Source organism: Babesia microti, chromosome IV, assembly GCF_000691945.2.
Source record: "Babesia microti strain RI chromosome IV, complete genome".
NCBI classification, from domain to species: domain Eukaryota; phylum Apicomplexa; class Aconoidasida; order Piroplasmida; family Babesiidae; genus Babesia; species Babesia microti.
The window spans coordinates 248,704-264,730 of record NC_034969.1 but is presented as its reverse complement, the minus strand read 5'-3'; the positions used below and the strand labels follow the sequence as shown (position 1 = coordinate 264,730).

The following is a 16,027-nucleotide window of genomic DNA, read 5'->3' as shown; positions in this document are numbered from 1 at the left end:
GGAATAATATGACTACTATAAGGGCCAGTTCGCTATTTTTTAAAAATGCAAGAAATTTAAATTGTATATTCATCAATTGTATTGGCCAAAAATGTGTCTTTACGCCTTATCATTTTAGGAATCTCCGCAATCAACTCTTAAGCTCCTCACTTACAAACATTTCTGTGCCAGCGACCGTGAATGCTTGTAGATTATACACCAACACCAGCGTAAAGTATGATTTTAACTTATTGAAGTCCTTTACGGAATGTATTTGTTTCCAGTCAATTTGATAAACCCATTGCTTTTTGGCTTATGGGTGGGTAATGGTACATTTAGGTTGTTCATCTCTGACATTAGCAATAATGTTGTTAGGATCATACACCAGATTAACTGAAAGCGGCCTTTCAATGACGGAATGGAGTCCGCTTGGCTCTGGGTTACCAAAAACAGACGAAGAATGGCTGAATGAATTTGACAAGTACAAAGTAACAAATTGGGTTCAATTAGTCCACCCCGGAATATCGCACGGTCCACACAAATATTTCTATAGATGACTTTAAGGGCATTTACTTCATTGAATGGATGCATCGTCTTGTGGCTCGATTGACTGGCTTGATTTACCTTGGAGGATTTGCATATTTTACATACGTTAAGGCAATAAAACCTCCACTAAAAAAGTCACTACTGGGTAAAAAACCAATAATTTAGCTATTGCATTATTAGGTGCATCTCAAGCGTTAATTGGTATGGTCATGGTCAACAGTGGCCTTAAAGAACCGAAAGATGAACAAATTGTAAGGTATAAAAATAATTAACTAAGGGTTTCTCCATTAATATTATCGTTCCACTTTTTAAATGCGCTTGGCATTTATTCACTATGTTTCTTGAATGCGTTAAGTTTACTAAAACCAAATAGCGCCGTTGACACAGCTAATAAATTAAAAGATTTAGACAATTTAAAGTTGATTAAAAAATTGACATATTTGTTAAGTGGAGTAACTTTGGTTACATTATTTAGCGGCTCAATTGTCGCTGGTAACGACGCAGGATTCATATGTAATACTTGGCCTAAAATTAATGAAAAGTTTGTCCCAGATGAGTTCACACCTTTAAAAACTGGTCTTAATGGTTTCATGTCTGACCCAGTGATCATACAATTCAACCACAGATCCATGGCATATCTAACAAGTTTTTCATCGCTAGCTCTAGCATTTGCTACATTCAAGTCAAAAAATTTGCCACCTAAGATCAAGGTATACAAAATAGTTCATGTAGAAAAGTGTTATATATGTTCTACTTTCAGTGCTAGTACAGGTTATAATTGGGATCGACACTTTATTGCGGGGAGTGCCAGTATACATGGGCGTGGCACACCATTTGGGAGCTTTATCTGTTTGGACTTGTTTATTGCATTTGTTGAAGCGTTTTTAAACCACAAAACTTGAATAAAAAAATTAGTTTAGTACTTTAAAATAATTTGTAATACTAGTTTGGTCTTTGATTACATTTTTGACTTTCTTGCAGCTACCATTCTTGATGTTAATAGTTTGCCTTTTTGTGCTATTATTGGTATTGTTAGATGAGGGAGGATGAGGCCTGCATTTTTCCGTGGTAAAATCTTGTATCTTCCTTAGCAGATCTTCAGGAAGTGCTTTATCTAAATTCAATCTATTCAGCAGTGAAATGGCTATAGTCCAGCTGAATAGTTCAAGCTTGTAAATGTCTATTGATACAATTTTGTTATGTATGACCTCAATGGCCCTGGTGCATTGATTTACCAATTTTTTATTCTCAGCACTAGTGATGGTGCTGTGAGGATCTAATAATGTAGAATTATTAGAAGATAAATGCATTGAATCCTTTATGGTTGAGTAATTTGAGAAATGAAATTTATTATGTTTCAAGTGATGTGTTATGCGATTTTTTAGTGCTTCCAAACAATTGTAAAAAGCTGTGTTATTAGGTTTCAACAGGATGCGATCGTTCAAAATATATTCACTGGTATAGAATTTTATGCGCGATTGAACTTTGGAAAAATTTGATTCCCAAAGTCTCATAACCTTAGGTTCAATCTTTGAGCTTTGTGGGTCTTTCTGTTCCATGTAATATGATTTTATCTTAGATGATACAAATGAGAATGGATCACCTCCAACAGTAAAGATAATTTTGAGAATGATATTTATAAAATCAAACTTACAGGCCACAATTAGGTATTTAATTTGTATTACATAATTATCGACAAATACACTGGTAGGTTTGTCTTTGTATCTAATAGTCAATAACTTAAGCAATATCTTATCTTTATAGTTAATCAGATATTTGTCAGCACGGCCATTGGTTATAGATAATGTCGTAAGTTCATATTCGTGTAGTTTTGCTGGAATATCGTTAGGGAATAAGAGGATTTGGGAATCATAAGGGAACGGTTCGACATTTCGATTATTAGTGTCGGAAAATATCGCAGGCAACCCAAAGTTCATTTTAGCAATTATTGCATGTTATAGTGTGTATAGTATTAATTAATAGTAATTTTTTCTATTTTTAAAAAATAATGGCTAGTAAACGTATATATTAGAGATGAAATGTACCACACAATATTATTACTTGGCACATACCCCCATGTATTAGGTAACGTGATCGGATCAGTGATTATGACAGACATTATAACTTTAATTAATTTTATTTTAGATTAATTTTTTTCACAGCATGTCTTTTTATGGACGAACGGATTTACCTACTCCAAATGGTTACCGTTACAGCTATCAAGTGGGCCCTGATGGTACCGACTTTGGTACATTTACTACGGATATATTTGTGAACCTGCAAAATCAGTATTCTCAGAATAACCAAAAATCACAAGGTTTCAATCTAAACTTTGATAGTGAAGAAGTGTTAATTGTCATTGATAGCGTGAAAACCTACGCAATGAAAATAATGTTATATTTCTATCTGGGCGGAGTCCAGACTCTATCCGGATTCATATTTTCTTTACATGGAATCGGCTTATTACTCGACGACATAATCAATATATCAATCATATTCTGGAAGAAACTGAACCATATGTATATGGATGAACTAATGCTGTATCTCACAAATTATTTAATTCTAGTAGCAATTTTTTTGGCCTATTTGTGGGACTGTGATAGGCAGGGATTATTCAAATATGTTCCCGATTACTGCAAGACCAATTCACACAATTTGTATGCCAGATATACGACAGTATTTGCTGAAGTCAGCAAGTAATTTTTATTGCATCACATGAGATACACTAGTGATAATAGGGATAATTAGTGAATCTTAGTAAGATGTGTGGATAGCATCACATTATTAATTTTAGCAGAATTCACAATTAGTAGTTGTAAATGGATTTCATCAGTGCCATTGACAAGTCTATTTGCAATTTGGACCTAGATGCGCGTGTCGCTGAGGCTAATCAATTAGACCAAAAAAATCGCAAAGACCTACTGAATAATTCAACGACTGAATTAAAAAAAATCAAGGAAACTAGTGATAATACGACAATTGAAGCTTATAAAACGGAAGATAAACTTAATGATGTGGAAGTTGATGCCACCGCAGTTTGGATGAAAGCTTGTGAATACATCGACCATGCAGAACAATTCTATCCCAAATTCATGGAAATTCCGCGCGGAATGATACAAATAATAAAGAAGAGGGCTAACATCTAAGCTATGGATCTATTTGGATAACTAGTTAGATAATTTTATTATAACTGTTTACAAATTACAATCCGTTGATAACCAAATAATTATTAGTGTTTGCCCTTAAAACATTATTGATGGCACGGGCAAAGTTGTATACCTTAAATTGAACGGATTTATACCTGCGATGCAACATTACATTTATTATACATTTAACCAATTTTTCTCCACTTTATCAAATTAGTTATATAGGCGATGGTGATATTTGATGTAATTCCGTATATCGAATCCAAAAATATGGATAAAGCTTAGAGTTTGTTCTGTTTAATCTGTTAGACATACTGATGGTCATAATTGATATTATATTGTCCATAACTAAACTTTATCATTTGTATGCGCGCGTGCCGAAGCGATTTATATTTACTGCATTGTAATTTTTCTGTGATTGATGCCCTAACGAGGAGGACATTGATTTAATGAGTGATACAGTTTTTGTTGGCGAATAGGGTTGGGTGAGTCTTGTTTTGGTTGGTATATGGCATAGAGGGCCACTGATGTTAGCCGATATGCTTTGGGGGGAGATTGAGCTTGGCGAATTCATCATTAGGTCATCAATTAGCTCATTCCCAATCGCTTCACTTGTTAACAATTTGGTATTATTAATGGGCTCTGGTTTCCCCTCGTGTCCCATCATTATTGGCTTATTTATTAGTGAATTGGAGTATAGGGAATAGCGCTTGTAAGAGTCAGTAATTCTGTCTTTGACGAAGTGGTAACTATTTGATTGCATATGTTTTGACAAAAAATCGCCTATTTTTGTGAGTTTCCTGTCAAGTTCAGAAGTTTTTAGTGATTCCGCATGTTTAAGTTTGCATGCAAGTAATGTATTTTCATCTGTGAGCTCCACATTCTTACTAGTAAGGGCCTTGATTTGGCTCTTAAGTTCAGCTTCATTGGCCTTCAATGCCTTTAATTCTTCTCCCTTTGTGTCATTGTCTAACCTCTTCTGTAATTCTTGAATAATTGTCTTTTGCAGATAAAAATCCTCTGTTGTTTTTTCAATTTGCATAGTTATTTCACTCAACTGTATATTATGCTCTTCTTCAGCACTGGTAATAGTTTCCTGTAAGTCTTTGTTTTGCTTCATCAATGCCTTATTTTCCTCCTCTAGATCCTTGATCCTATTATTTAGTTTATTTAGTAGATCTGCCGAGTGTTTGTTAATAGATTTGACATTCTTCGCCTTTTCAAATAGTATAGATTTGGCTAATTTCCTACATGCAATCCTAGAAGTCTCCAATTTGCGTTTTAAATTTAAATATTGAACCAGATACTTAAACTTGGCAATAATATAACGTCGATTCTTTTCCTCAATCTCAAGCGATGCGGCCTTGCACTTTGAAAATTTGAAGGCCATATTGAAAAACCTTCCCAATAGTGACTTGAATTTGTTATTCAACTCGGAGAATTCATCAATTGTGACTTTTTTTTTTGTCATTTCAAACGGTGATGTAAGGCTATATTCTGATTCATACCTATGATGACTTTTGTAGGATGATAGGTTTGACTGGGGGAAATCTAGCTTACCAGTGTGATTATCACTGTAAGTTAAAGGATTAGACTTGTCACGATTATAATATTCTAAAGGAGGTTCCTTGAGTTTCTTACCATAATCCTTTGTGTGGTCCAAGACTAACATCCTGTCACAACTTCTATTCAAACTCTTGGCAGCAGCCACCTCCTGAGCTAATTTGTTCTGCTTCTTAAAATCCCTTATAGCAGAATCGATGTCATAAGCGGATTTTGATAAATTGGACTTTGGTGAAGTGTCTGATCTTTTATATTTTTCAATATTCATAATGGGGCTATCCTTGTATGATAAATCAAATGGATTTGATTTATCATACAAGTCTGTGCCATTTGATGCAGGGTAATACGAATCATTGGAGTTTAAATTGTTGTACATTCCAGGTACGTAGCTTTTTGAGAAATTACGACTGCCGCTAGATTTCGACTTCCTTAATGAAGATTTTGAGAGGCAAGATTCAATTCTGGAATAAAGAGAATCATCATCCTCTTCTTCGAGAAACAGGTGTTTAGATCCATAATTTTTCTCAGACGGGCAATGGCTATAGATTAGTGGAACGTTCGATACATTATCTACATCATCGTCAACGTCAAAAAAGTGAAATCCGGCACGATTAACACCAATTCGCTTCTTTTGAACAGAATCTTTAAAATAATTCTCTAAGTTATCAATCGAGGATAATGGAAAATAATTTTGTTCTATTGCAATCCGAAACTTCAAAATACTGTGTTTTGGAAATATATTGGTTAAGTTTTCCGGTATATTAGTTGCTGTAGATTTTTTTACCAATTTGATTGACTGACTAAGTGATGTTGCCGGGATGTAAATTGTACCAATTGATTTTTTTAGTATATCAATAACCAATGGAGAATCTAGTACTGAATTATTATTCTTAACTTCATTTATTATTGCAGTTTTGAGCGAAGATACTGAGATGTAATCATCAAAGAACCATACAGCCAAAATGTGATGATCCAATTCGTCAGAATCCAAAACAATTCTTGGTATTTCTAATGGAAATGAACCTGTAACCACAAGTTTGGTAACCCTTTCAAATACCAGACCATATACCTTTTTTATTGATTCTGACTTTCCATCCCGAGTTATTTTCCATGTAGAAGGGGATTGGATTATAAGTTTATATGTATTGCTATTTTCCATTATATGGAATCTGTTATTGAGTGTTACAAATACTATATAAATGAAACTAATGATGTTTCGTAACGGTGCGCATAAGTGCCAATGTTTGCATTGTCATGGAATCCGAAACTTATATCCAGTAAAACATTTATAGGTGCTTGAAATAAATTAATTTGGTTAATTAATTCATTAACAACCTAATGAGAACTGATTACCATAGAACAAATGTCTAATATGCGAGGAAAACAGGCATAGGTGCTAGCGGCACCACTGTATAACAATCCCATAATCACTAATTACTAGTATGGTTTAATATGTTAATTTTAGTTATTCTGTGAAAAATTTGCCATGGTTGGTAAAAAAAATATTACCAAGGACGCTAATTATAATAGCACAAAGTTTAAGCGTGCTAACTCGAAAGAATCCAATGCTAATGATAGTGATATTGTGCGGGATGGTGAAAATGATTGTTTGGAAAGCGATGATGATGAAAGTTCAATTAACAATATCTGTTTAGTCCCTGTTGAGTGGTATAAATATGAAGATCACTGCGGTAATTAATCAATAATTCAGGTTATGACAGGGAGGGGGAAAGGATCCTTAAACCTTCAGATATTTCTGAGCTTAATAAGTTCATATCTGGTACTGATAGCGATAACAGGATCATTAAAGATCAATTTGGTAACGTACTAGCGAAGCTAACTGACAAAGACATAGAGGTAATCGTTATTTTTATTCAGTTAATTGAAAGGATATGTAAACGACAATATCCAAATAAAAATTATGATCCTGAAGCTGTATTTGTGGAATTTGACAAATCAGATAGTGTATTCCCAGTTAGAAATCCTATCTATAGGAAGGATTCATATTCCCCCAGTAAAAATGAATACAAAATCATCAAAAAAATTATCAAAAGCATACGTGAGAGGGATTATAGTATGTCAATAGATAGGCAAAATGATATGCCAAATAACAAAGCAGAAAATGATATATGGAATGATAGTGTATATGTGGCCAATGATCGGGAAAAAAGAAGAATTATTCACGATCTTCCCGCGCCGAAACTTCCTTTACCCAAGAGTGACGAATCATACAACCCGCCACCTCATCTTATACCATCAGAAAGTGTAAGCAAACAATTAATATATAGGATATTAGCATTAATGCTGGAGATGGTGAACCACGATATGTACCAAGGAAATATGATGCTTTGAGATTTGTCCCTGGTTATAAATACTATCTAATAGAAAGGTTTGTGGCTTTTTATGTAGATTTGAAAGGTGTATGGATTTGTACCTATCTCCTAGGGCTTCAAGAGTAAAGATGAATATTGACATTAAAGCTCTATTGGCCAGCGTGCCCAAAATGGACTATGATCAATTGAGTCAAGATATTTCTGTTGACTATTATACAGGTCTACCCGTTAATATTGCTAGAATTGATCACACTGGTAGATTTGTTGCCATAGTATCTGGAAATTATAATTTGCAAGTTTTCAGTTTGATAAGTGGTAGATCTTGTTTTACAATTGACCTAAGTGGAAATAACACTAGCATCAACGATGTAACATGGCATCCGCATTTACCACTGTTAGCCATGGCACATGGTACTGAGATTGTTGTATTGGCTATAAATCTAAATACAAGATGTAGTACTGACTACGATAGTTCAGATTACATGCTAAGCATGGAAAATGACTTCAACATGGCATCATCATATGCAATAGTAGAAAAAACTAAGCGCTGTACATTGGGTGATGTTGTCATTAAATGGAAGAGAGGTACCAGTGCTAAATTTGACAAACACAAAGCAATGGGGTTCACTATTCACCACCACGTCCCTGTACTTAAATTAAACTTTCACTCAAAAGGTAACAAACAAATTGACGCAGGATCCTATCTCGCTGCAATACTTCAAAATGGCACTAAGATGGGTGATCAAGTCATTATTCACTCTGTTCCAAAAAAATCTTCAGTGTTTCTTAACGTTAATGTTTCAAACATTAAAGTAAATCAGCTGATATTCCATCCCGCCAATTCACAACTGATCCTAGGTACAACACAAGGATTAAGACTGGTGAATCTTAGAATCAGTGAGGGAAAGACTGTTAAGAAGCTGAGTGGCTTGTCCGAAGTTTTGAGTTTAGACGTTAACAATAGAATTCTAATTGCCAGTGGCGATAACGGAACCGTTTCATTGTATGATTTAGAAGACCCAAACACTCCGTTCAAAAGTTTTAACTTTCCTAACATAAGCCATGTAATGGTTCATAAAGTTTTACCATTGTTATACATAACTCAAGATGGTGGTAAAATCAACGTATTTTATATAAAGGTGGACGATAATGAGAGTATTTCTGTTGTTCCATGTAAGCAATTAAATTTGAAGTGCAAAATGAAGTTGAAGGATTTTACTCTACACCCTTACAAATCATGGTTTGTCACTACCACTGGTGATACTAAGTGTCTATTGTATGTATAGCTAGATCGCTTTATACTTTTATCATTAATTTTTGTAACATATAATTACTAAATCATATCAATATTAACATTCAATTATTAGCTATTAAGCACATTTGAGTAAAGCAATCACAGAGTCAGTGAACTCTGATCTAAAAATATTTTATAGCTTAGAGTCAAATTAGATAGATCCATAATAAATTTTGCCTAGGTATGGACAAAAATAGTGTTAAAAACTCATTGATAGAGGTAATATTGGATGAGCATAGTATACACAGTAACAAAGAGTACTTAGACCTGGTGAAAAAGTATCAGTTGTTAATAATGAAATACAACAATGTGATTAAAACCTCCTCAAACGTTTTCACAAAAATGCAGACTCAATTAGAAAATCTTAAAAGACAGAGCATTTACACCAGGTAGGAAGTGATGTCATGTAGGCTTCCAACACAAGAGTGCAGACCAACATACGAGTGCAGAAGGTGTGATAGCACAGTGATATCTAAAGGCGCCCAAAATCATAAAGGTATATAACAAATAATTTCTAGATGCTAGGTTGTTACAAATGGATGCTATTTCTGATGATTAATCACAATTTTTATACAAAATTTAGTGTAAATGACATAATATAAATTCTGGCCTAATGGATTCAGTGCCTATAATTGTTGTCTCAGGTTTTTTGGGATCGGGAAAAGTATACCATTCTTCACTTAGACTACACTTATTAAACGGATAATTGATGAGAATCCAGAGTACAAATTCGGCTTGATTCAAAATGAATTCTCCCAACAAATGGGCATTGAAAAACCATTATTTATTGATAATGATGCTACAATTTACGAGCTTCCAAGTGGTTGTTTATGTTGTTCTGCAAAATCTGAATTGGCCTTTGCGATTGATTCGCTTATCCGCGTGCGAAATGATTTGGGCTATGTTCTAATCGAAGCTTCTGGCATTGCAAATGTGATAGAATTAACTAATTCCCTTTGGGTAGATCATAACGCTAACTGTAAATTTCACTTATCTTCCGTTGTAGCTCTTGTTGATGGATTGAATTTCATTAAAACAATTAATTATGATGGTACAATGGCTAAAATTGCAACGATGCAAATTAGCAGTGTGTCAAATATCATAATCACAAAATTAGAGAATCCATCTAGTGATATTGAGAAAATTGTTAGAGAAATAAACCTAAATTGTACTATATATTACTCAAATAAATTGGACGTTAAAGAAATTATTCATTGGAAAGATTTTGCTGATCATCCAATAATGGCATCAATATACGGCTTAAAAGAACATTTGGATAAAAGTATGACCAAATTTATCCACTTAAATACTCTACCAAATGAAATTCTATCATTAGCTAAACTTAATGATGTAATAGCGTCTCTACTGTGGGCTCAACCCGATGATGATGTATTAGGGTGTCAAATTCTTAGGTGTAAGGGAATATTTGTTGCAATTAACGATGCGGAATCTATTGATGAACAGCATTTATCAATGGAATGGATTTATACACTGCAAGGAGTAGGCAATATGTATGAAATATTGCCCGTAAACTCAATCATCCACAGAAAACTAACAATGGATGGGCCGGATAACAAGTTCATTTTCATCACTGGTAAGGATATTAGTAAGCAAGACCTAGTAAAAGAGTTACAGACTTGTATAACTAATAAAATATAGTCCATAATTATAGTTTAGGAGACAGATAGCTTGAAGCCAAATTTTAGGTCCTGAGGGTTGAATTCCTTGCTCAAAATACCCTGGGAAGATAAGGTACAGGAGATGTTATCAGTCAAAGCATGGGTAAAAGCAACTTCAGCCTTGTAATCCTGAGTACATTTGGCCTTGACAAAAGTAGGCTTTGGAATGTTATGAGGCGTGAGATACCACTGGGCGCCAACGGTGAATGTAAGTTTGTTGTCAAATATAAAATATTCAGCTTCCGCTCCAACAAATTTTTTATACATTCCTTTTGTGGTAGATAATATGATATCCGAACCCACTGATGGATGAAATAGCTTATAGTTTGCATGCTTAAATTTTAGTGACGTTTTGATGAATGAATCATTAAGATTCGTTTCGTAGGCAGTCGCTAAAGCGTAGTTGATATTTTTAGTCTTAAAATCAACAACAAATTGTGATCCAAAAGTGAATGTCCCAAAGTCTAGTTTGAGGTTGTTAACTCCGAAGCATGTCATCTTTCTAGAAATTGGCTCAAAATCAATTCGGCCATTATAAATTTTGTTGGAATACTGGTATGAAACGTTAAAGTTGGTTCCAGATTTTAGCTTATTTTCTATATATGTGCCAATTGACATTCCTTTAACTCTTGGAATTGATGCTATAAAATCCAATGACTTATCTCCAGACTTGGTGGACTTCAACTCAAAAGAGAAGGGATTGATGTTTTTCTTAAATTTAGTACTAGATTTTAGTGTGCCATTTTTAAGTATATTTACAACATTTGTCATGTCAGCCACATCTGTTGAACTTTTATGCTCAAAAGTCAAGGCATTGTCTCCAAGATAATTTTTAGTTAGTAAATTAGTACAACAGGAGTTGATTAATTTGTCAAAGTCGAGGGCTTCCATTAAGAACTATTTTTGTTTAATAATATATGGATTGGGCGATTGGAACGTTGTGAGTAAGTTCTATGCCGTACAGGTTGTAGGTAATTACAATCCAGTATGGAATGAAGGCGTGACGACGATATGCCCCATATCTGTAACATACACATAAATCGTATACATAAAACATGGCAAAGCAGCCTACTATCACACAATACACGCATAACTCACTTATAAGTTAGAAATTATATCATTTGGTTTGGTACCTAAATTTTAATTCGATTCTCTGTAACTACATGCATAAATTTCCATTAAACATTTGCTGATAATAAATTCAAGTTGATTCTACATTGTTATGTATTTTTATTAATCCTTTATTATGCATAACATAAAAAAATTATGATTAAATTGTTGATGGTAGAAATATAGGAGTTATATATAGGTGCAGTAGGCAGGCATACAAATATACAATTATTAGATTAGCGTTGTGTAGTTTCTATATAAATATATGCTAGGAATTCCCCGTAAGAATTATGAGAACTATTTAAAAAAATACATCTAACAATAAGAGTAGTAAGTGAATTGATATATATTGGATGGGGTAGAGGTCACTACAATTAGATTTTTATAAACAGAATTATTCAAAAAATCCCAAAGGGAGTCATTTTAGATAACTGGGAAGATGAAGAAAAAAGGGAAACAGCCTGTCAGACTATATTCCAGAGGCGTAATCATGGGTTACAAGAGGTAATCGTTTGTTCCATGTTTTCACTCTGCACTGTAGCGGCTTTAATGTAGATCCAAAGTTAACCAATACCAGAGGACAAATCTGCTAAAAGTGGAAGGAGTCAAGACCAAGAAGGACTGTGAATTCTACTTTGGCAAGAGAGTGGCTTATATCTATAAGGCCAAAGTGACTAAAATGGGTACCAAGTTTAGGGTAGGTGATTTTCCTGATTTTAAACTCATATTGTTCAAACTTTCTAATTACGTAGGTCATTTGGGGAAAAATCAGATCATCTCATGGTAACAATGGAACCATGAGAGCGTCCTTCAAGAAGAACCTACCACCCTGCTCCATTGGTGGTAGGGTCAGAGTCTTCATGTATCCATCTAATATATAATTTGGAACAGTTTCATTTTAATTGTAGTTCTTTCTATGTTTATTTCGAAGTTTTTTAAATGTATTTTTTATTATTGGTTATACCAGATGCTGAGGTGTGACTTTGATGGGGAGACTAGGCGATGTTGCCATGGGTAAATGTACATCAATTTACACAACTATGACGTGTGTCTACTAACATTTACATTATGTCGATGTAAATGATTTTTGTCAATAGTGTGCGCTATGGAGTACCGTTCAACCTTTACACCTCATAACATGACTCGGTTGCGTGAACATAATCTGCTCCGTTATGACGATGAGTATAAATATATCGATTTTGATGTTTTTAAGAGAGGCAATGATGATTTTGAGGTCTACCAGAAAAGTATCGCACATAGGGCTCTCTCCCAGATCAAAAAATCCAAGGACAAGTTGCAACTTTTATCATCAGGCCACTCAACATTTTCACTAAAGGTGCTTAAGTCATTGGGCATAGATTTAACGAATCAAAAAATAGAAGCAAATTCCATAGACCAGCTAATCCCCTCTTCGAATAGCATGAAGATAATGCATTCGCAGCTTAAGATCTGGAATGACCTCTACAAAAATGAAATCAAACTTTTGCCATCAACCATACTATATGACAAGATACTCAACATTTCCAAAACGATATCGGACCACGTGACAACTACCGTATCTAAATCGGATAGGTCGTTCCACATAGAAGAATACCTCAATAAAATTAATAATATACAACCACAAAACAGAAATTCAGTAGATTCAGTTGCAACCAGTAGAATCGAATCGAATTCCCAAAATATATATTTGGAAGAACAGGTAAAATTACTCGCATCAATAAATTCGTTATTACTGCTTGACGAGACATTAAATGAGGCACAAGATGGTAACTTTTACTATGATCAGCTTAAAAGTTTTCCAAGGGATTGCCTAATAAGTGTAAATATAAATAAAAAGGACGATTGGTCTAGGGTAAAGGATAAAAGATACACTTTGCTCAACTTTGTTAAGCAAATTTGCAAAGGTTGTAACTTTGATAAGACAACGTGTGGGCTGACATTGTTGTTATTTGATTCATTTATACACATCAAAAATGATTGTGAATACCACGGTAATGATGGTGCTGGTGTTTCAAATGATGCGGGAAATAATGGTTTCTCGCAAGATTACCTGAATAAATATGCTGTTGCGTGTCTCATGCTTATAGCAGGGCTGAGGGAACATTGGACAGATATAAAACGGGATTCTTACCTCGAAAATATCATATCGGCGTACAAGTCCAAATTCACAATACAAGAAATTGCCCGGTGCCAAATGGAGATAATCAAAACTATGCCCAAAGGTTTTACCAATATTTACGTGCCATTCGAGTATGGCCTATTCTTTTTGTCCGTTCTCCGAGACATTGAAGAAACATCTCAAACTAATGAAAATGCCGATAATTGTTGCGGTAGTGTTGATGATGGTCTCGGATTGGATTGTTTATATTCGTATTTACGGAAAACATGTGCCATCAGTTGGGTTTATAGCATCATAACCAAGTGGGATGAGCTATTTCTCTATGAAAATTGGAACAGCACTATAACCCCAAGTCGTGCTGCAGCGGCTATATTTTTACACATATTTTTAGATTTTTACCAGTGTGAAGGAGATAAAAATGTGTTGTGGTGTAGAAGGTTTTGTAGCCGTGTGTTCAAGATGCTGTATGATTGCGATGTGGGTTTGTGGTATCATTGCATAAAAAACCAATTGTGTATTGTGTACATGGAAATTGCCAAGGCTTCAGATAGTTCCTGGCAAATATACAGTATCTTCAAAATCTCCAGTTTTCAGTGGTGCGCCCAGCTAAAGCTTTTAAGCGTGTACAAAGCGAAGTCCCTGATTGAATATATGGATAGTGGACAGAAGTTGTGTGGTCTCGACTACGTAACAATTATGCAGATAATTCCAAGGTTGATTCAGCTGGTTATAGCTAATGATAGCCAATCCAATCAGGAATGCTTGGCTAATGGAGCTACGGCGCGGTGTAACGCGTTAACTAGCAGGATTTATAGGGGTGATGATCTTTTAATGGAAGAAGACAACACTAAGAAGAGAAGATCTTAGCTAAAATGGCCGTGATACGAAGCAAATTATCTGGTTTAAGTTATGATAATTTTTGTACATTTAACTATATCTACGTATAATCTAAATAATTATCATTATTTAGTCACTATTATTGACCCAAGTTAGTAAGTGGGTATTTATTTTCAGTAAATTAGGGGTAATTGGCCCAATAGATCGGCAATTAATCCGTCTTATCAATTGTTTTAATTGTTACCAATTTAGAAAATTTTTGTGAAATTTGAAAAGCCAATTGAGGACGAGTTTTTTTAACAATATCTCTGATGATTGCCTGATTCTTCAGTGATTTTGTAAAATTCTTGTTAGAAAGTCTGCTTTTTGGCCTTCTAATTGTGTGCCCAGTATCATTAAAAAGCTTAACCGATGAGCCTTCACAGGCAGACAAAACATCAATTCTCTTCTTATTGGTGTAACCTGTATTCTTTGCCGTATGTTGGTTGGTTATGTTTCCAACTTCGCGGCTGAAGGTAAATTTGCCGGATTTTATCAGCTTTGAGTGGTTATGTTTCACTAGCTGCCATAGAAGGCAATCTGGCGCGGTCCCTATTTCCTTAACCATTTTAACGCTTAGTACTACAGTACAAGGCAGGTATTAAAAATGTACATGTGGGGATGTCTAATTAAGGGAAAACATACAACTATGACCAGGTAGTAAATTAGGGTTTTAAATAAATTTTTAATTAAAAATTTGTTATCTATGAATACTGGTAATTGGGCGCGGCGATATATGCCTTGTGCTTCCTTTCAGGTCTGGGCTCTATGTAATTGTATCCCCGAATCATCTTTTCATGATCCCACTTGCACTGTATCCACTCATTGTACCATTTTACACACTTTTTAGCGGAATCTTCCTGTGACTAATGTTAAACGCAAACTCACCTGTGAATCGGCAACACACTGGTACTCCTTAAGTTGGATATTGTAACAAGGGTCGTTCTTGTGCATATTAGAGTGAATTTGTAGTTTGCAATGTCCCAGTATTCCATCATTAATAGCATTATCGTCAATTGTATTGGTGTAGTTCTTATGCGATTGATCTAAGTAATTCCATAGTCCATAGTGATGCAACATAAGTCGGCAAAATGGAGTGTCCATCACTTGCGTAGGAGCAACATCTTTGGAAAAGTGTCCAAACATAGTTAATTGACATAAATAAATCAAAGTTTATGGTTTACGAACGTAAATATTAGCCAACCTACATGTACTAACAATGAATATATATGTATGATGATGGGGCATAATATAGTACATATAGTCCATTAATCTGATTTTTGTTCAAGTGGCCAGTATTGTAATATTGGATAATAACAATAAGGGTTTCTGGCATATCGGAATTAAATCATTGGCATACAATTATATATCAAGTATGTTGT

General features: G+C 34.5%; 13 protein-coding genes across 13 annotated transcripts; 8 read left to right on the top strand and 5 right to left on the bottom strand.

Moving 5' to 3' along the window:
• Positions 1-8: 8 nt before the first annotated feature.
• Positions 9-1,413, top strand: BmR1_04g05520 (cytochrome c oxidase subunit XV assembly protein; the record flags this gene model as incomplete). Its single annotated transcript, XM_021482394.1, has 7 exons — positions 9-214; positions 237-298; positions 319-467; positions 490-670; positions 691-781; positions 803-1,235; positions 1,258-1,413. The coding sequence occupies 7 exons, from the start codon at positions 9-11 to the stop codon at positions 1,411-1,413; spliced, it is 1,278 nt and encodes a 425-aa protein (XP_021337169.1).
• On the bottom strand, positions 1,437-2,462 carry BmR1_04g05515 (hypothetical protein; the record flags this gene model as incomplete). The annotated part of the gene is made up of 1 exon (XM_012794255.1): positions 1,437-2,462. One exon carries the CDS (start codon positions 2,460-2,462, stop codon positions 1,437-1,439), a length of 1,026 nt encoding a protein of 341 aa, XP_012649709.1.
• BmR1_04g05510 (hypothetical protein) lies at positions 2,689-3,225 on the top strand (the record flags this gene model as incomplete). The annotated part of the gene is made up of 1 exon (XM_012794254.1): positions 2,689-3,225. The coding sequence occupies one exon, from the start codon at positions 2,689-2,691 to the stop codon at positions 3,223-3,225; it is 537 nt and encodes a 178-aa protein (XP_012649708.1).
• A 119-nt stretch (positions 3,226-3,344) lies between these two features.
• Positions 3,345-3,671, top strand: BmR1_04g05505 (hypothetical protein; the record flags this gene model as incomplete). The annotated part of the gene is made up of 1 exon (XM_012794253.1): positions 3,345-3,671. One exon carries the CDS (start codon positions 3,345-3,347, stop codon positions 3,669-3,671), a length of 327 nt encoding a protein of 108 aa, XP_012649707.1.
• BmR1_04g05500 (hypothetical protein) lies at positions 4,030-6,393 on the bottom strand (the record flags this gene model as incomplete). Its single annotated transcript, XM_012794252.1, has 1 exon — positions 4,030-6,393. One exon carries the CDS (start codon positions 6,391-6,393, stop codon positions 4,030-4,032), a length of 2,364 nt encoding a protein of 787 aa, XP_012649706.1.
• Positions 6,721-8,853, top strand: BmR1_04g05495 (ERB1, BOP1, ribosome biogenesis protein ERB1; the record flags this gene model as incomplete). Its single annotated transcript, XM_021482392.1, has 6 exons — positions 6,721-6,925; positions 6,946-7,091; positions 7,113-7,499; positions 7,523-7,623; positions 7,644-8,242; positions 8,264-8,853. 6 exons carry the CDS (start codon positions 6,721-6,723, stop codon positions 8,851-8,853), a joined length of 2,028 nt encoding a protein of 675 aa, XP_021337168.1.
• Positions 8,854-9,044: 191 nt separating this feature from the next.
• BmR1_04g05490 (hypothetical protein) lies at positions 9,045-9,420 on the top strand (the record flags this gene model as incomplete). Its single annotated transcript, XM_012794250.1, has 3 exons — positions 9,045-9,250; positions 9,272-9,357; positions 9,380-9,420. The coding sequence occupies 3 exons, from the start codon at positions 9,045-9,047 to the stop codon at positions 9,418-9,420; spliced, it is 333 nt and encodes a 110-aa protein (XP_012649704.1).
• Positions 9,421-9,474: 54 nt separating this feature from the next.
• Positions 9,475-10,520, top strand: BmR1_04g05485 (COBW domain-containing protein 1; the record flags this gene model as incomplete). Its single annotated transcript, XM_012794249.1, has 2 exons — positions 9,475-9,525; positions 9,546-10,520. 2 exons carry the CDS (start codon positions 9,475-9,477, stop codon positions 10,518-10,520), a joined length of 1,026 nt encoding a protein of 341 aa, XP_012649703.1.
• A 14-nt stretch (positions 10,521-10,534) lies between these two features.
• BmR1_04g05480 (hypothetical protein) lies at positions 10,535-11,431 on the bottom strand (the record flags this gene model as incomplete). Its single annotated transcript, XM_012794248.1, has 1 exon — positions 10,535-11,431. One exon carries the CDS (start codon positions 11,429-11,431, stop codon positions 10,535-10,537), a length of 897 nt encoding a protein of 298 aa, XP_012649702.1.
• BmR1_04g05475 (large subunit ribosomal protein L35Ae) lies at positions 12,090-12,531 on the top strand (the record flags this gene model as incomplete). The annotated part of the gene is made up of 3 exons (XM_012794247.1): positions 12,090-12,154; positions 12,206-12,347; positions 12,403-12,531. 3 exons carry the CDS (start codon positions 12,090-12,092, stop codon positions 12,529-12,531), a joined length of 336 nt encoding a protein of 111 aa, XP_012649701.1.
• Positions 12,532-12,755: 224 nt separating this feature from the next.
• On the top strand, positions 12,756-14,636 carry BmR1_04g05470 (hypothetical protein; the record flags this gene model as incomplete). Its single annotated transcript, XM_012794246.1, has 1 exon — positions 12,756-14,636. The coding sequence occupies one exon, from the start codon at positions 12,756-12,758 to the stop codon at positions 14,634-14,636; it is 1,881 nt and encodes a 626-aa protein (XP_012649700.1).
• Positions 14,637-14,817: 181 nt separating this feature from the next.
• Positions 14,818-15,213, bottom strand: BmR1_04g05465 (hypothetical protein; the record flags this gene model as incomplete). Its single annotated transcript, XM_012794245.1, has 1 exon — positions 14,818-15,213. One exon carries the CDS (start codon positions 15,211-15,213, stop codon positions 14,818-14,820), a length of 396 nt encoding a protein of 131 aa, XP_012649699.1.
• A 136-nt stretch (positions 15,214-15,349) lies between these two features.
• Positions 15,350-15,791, bottom strand: BmR1_04g05460 (conserved Plasmodium protein, unknown function; the record flags this gene model as incomplete). The annotated part of the gene is made up of 2 exons (XM_012794244.1): positions 15,350-15,511; positions 15,534-15,791. 2 exons carry the CDS (start codon positions 15,789-15,791, stop codon positions 15,350-15,352), a joined length of 420 nt encoding a protein of 139 aa, XP_012649698.1.
• Between the last annotated feature and the right edge of the window lie 236 nt (positions 15,792-16,027).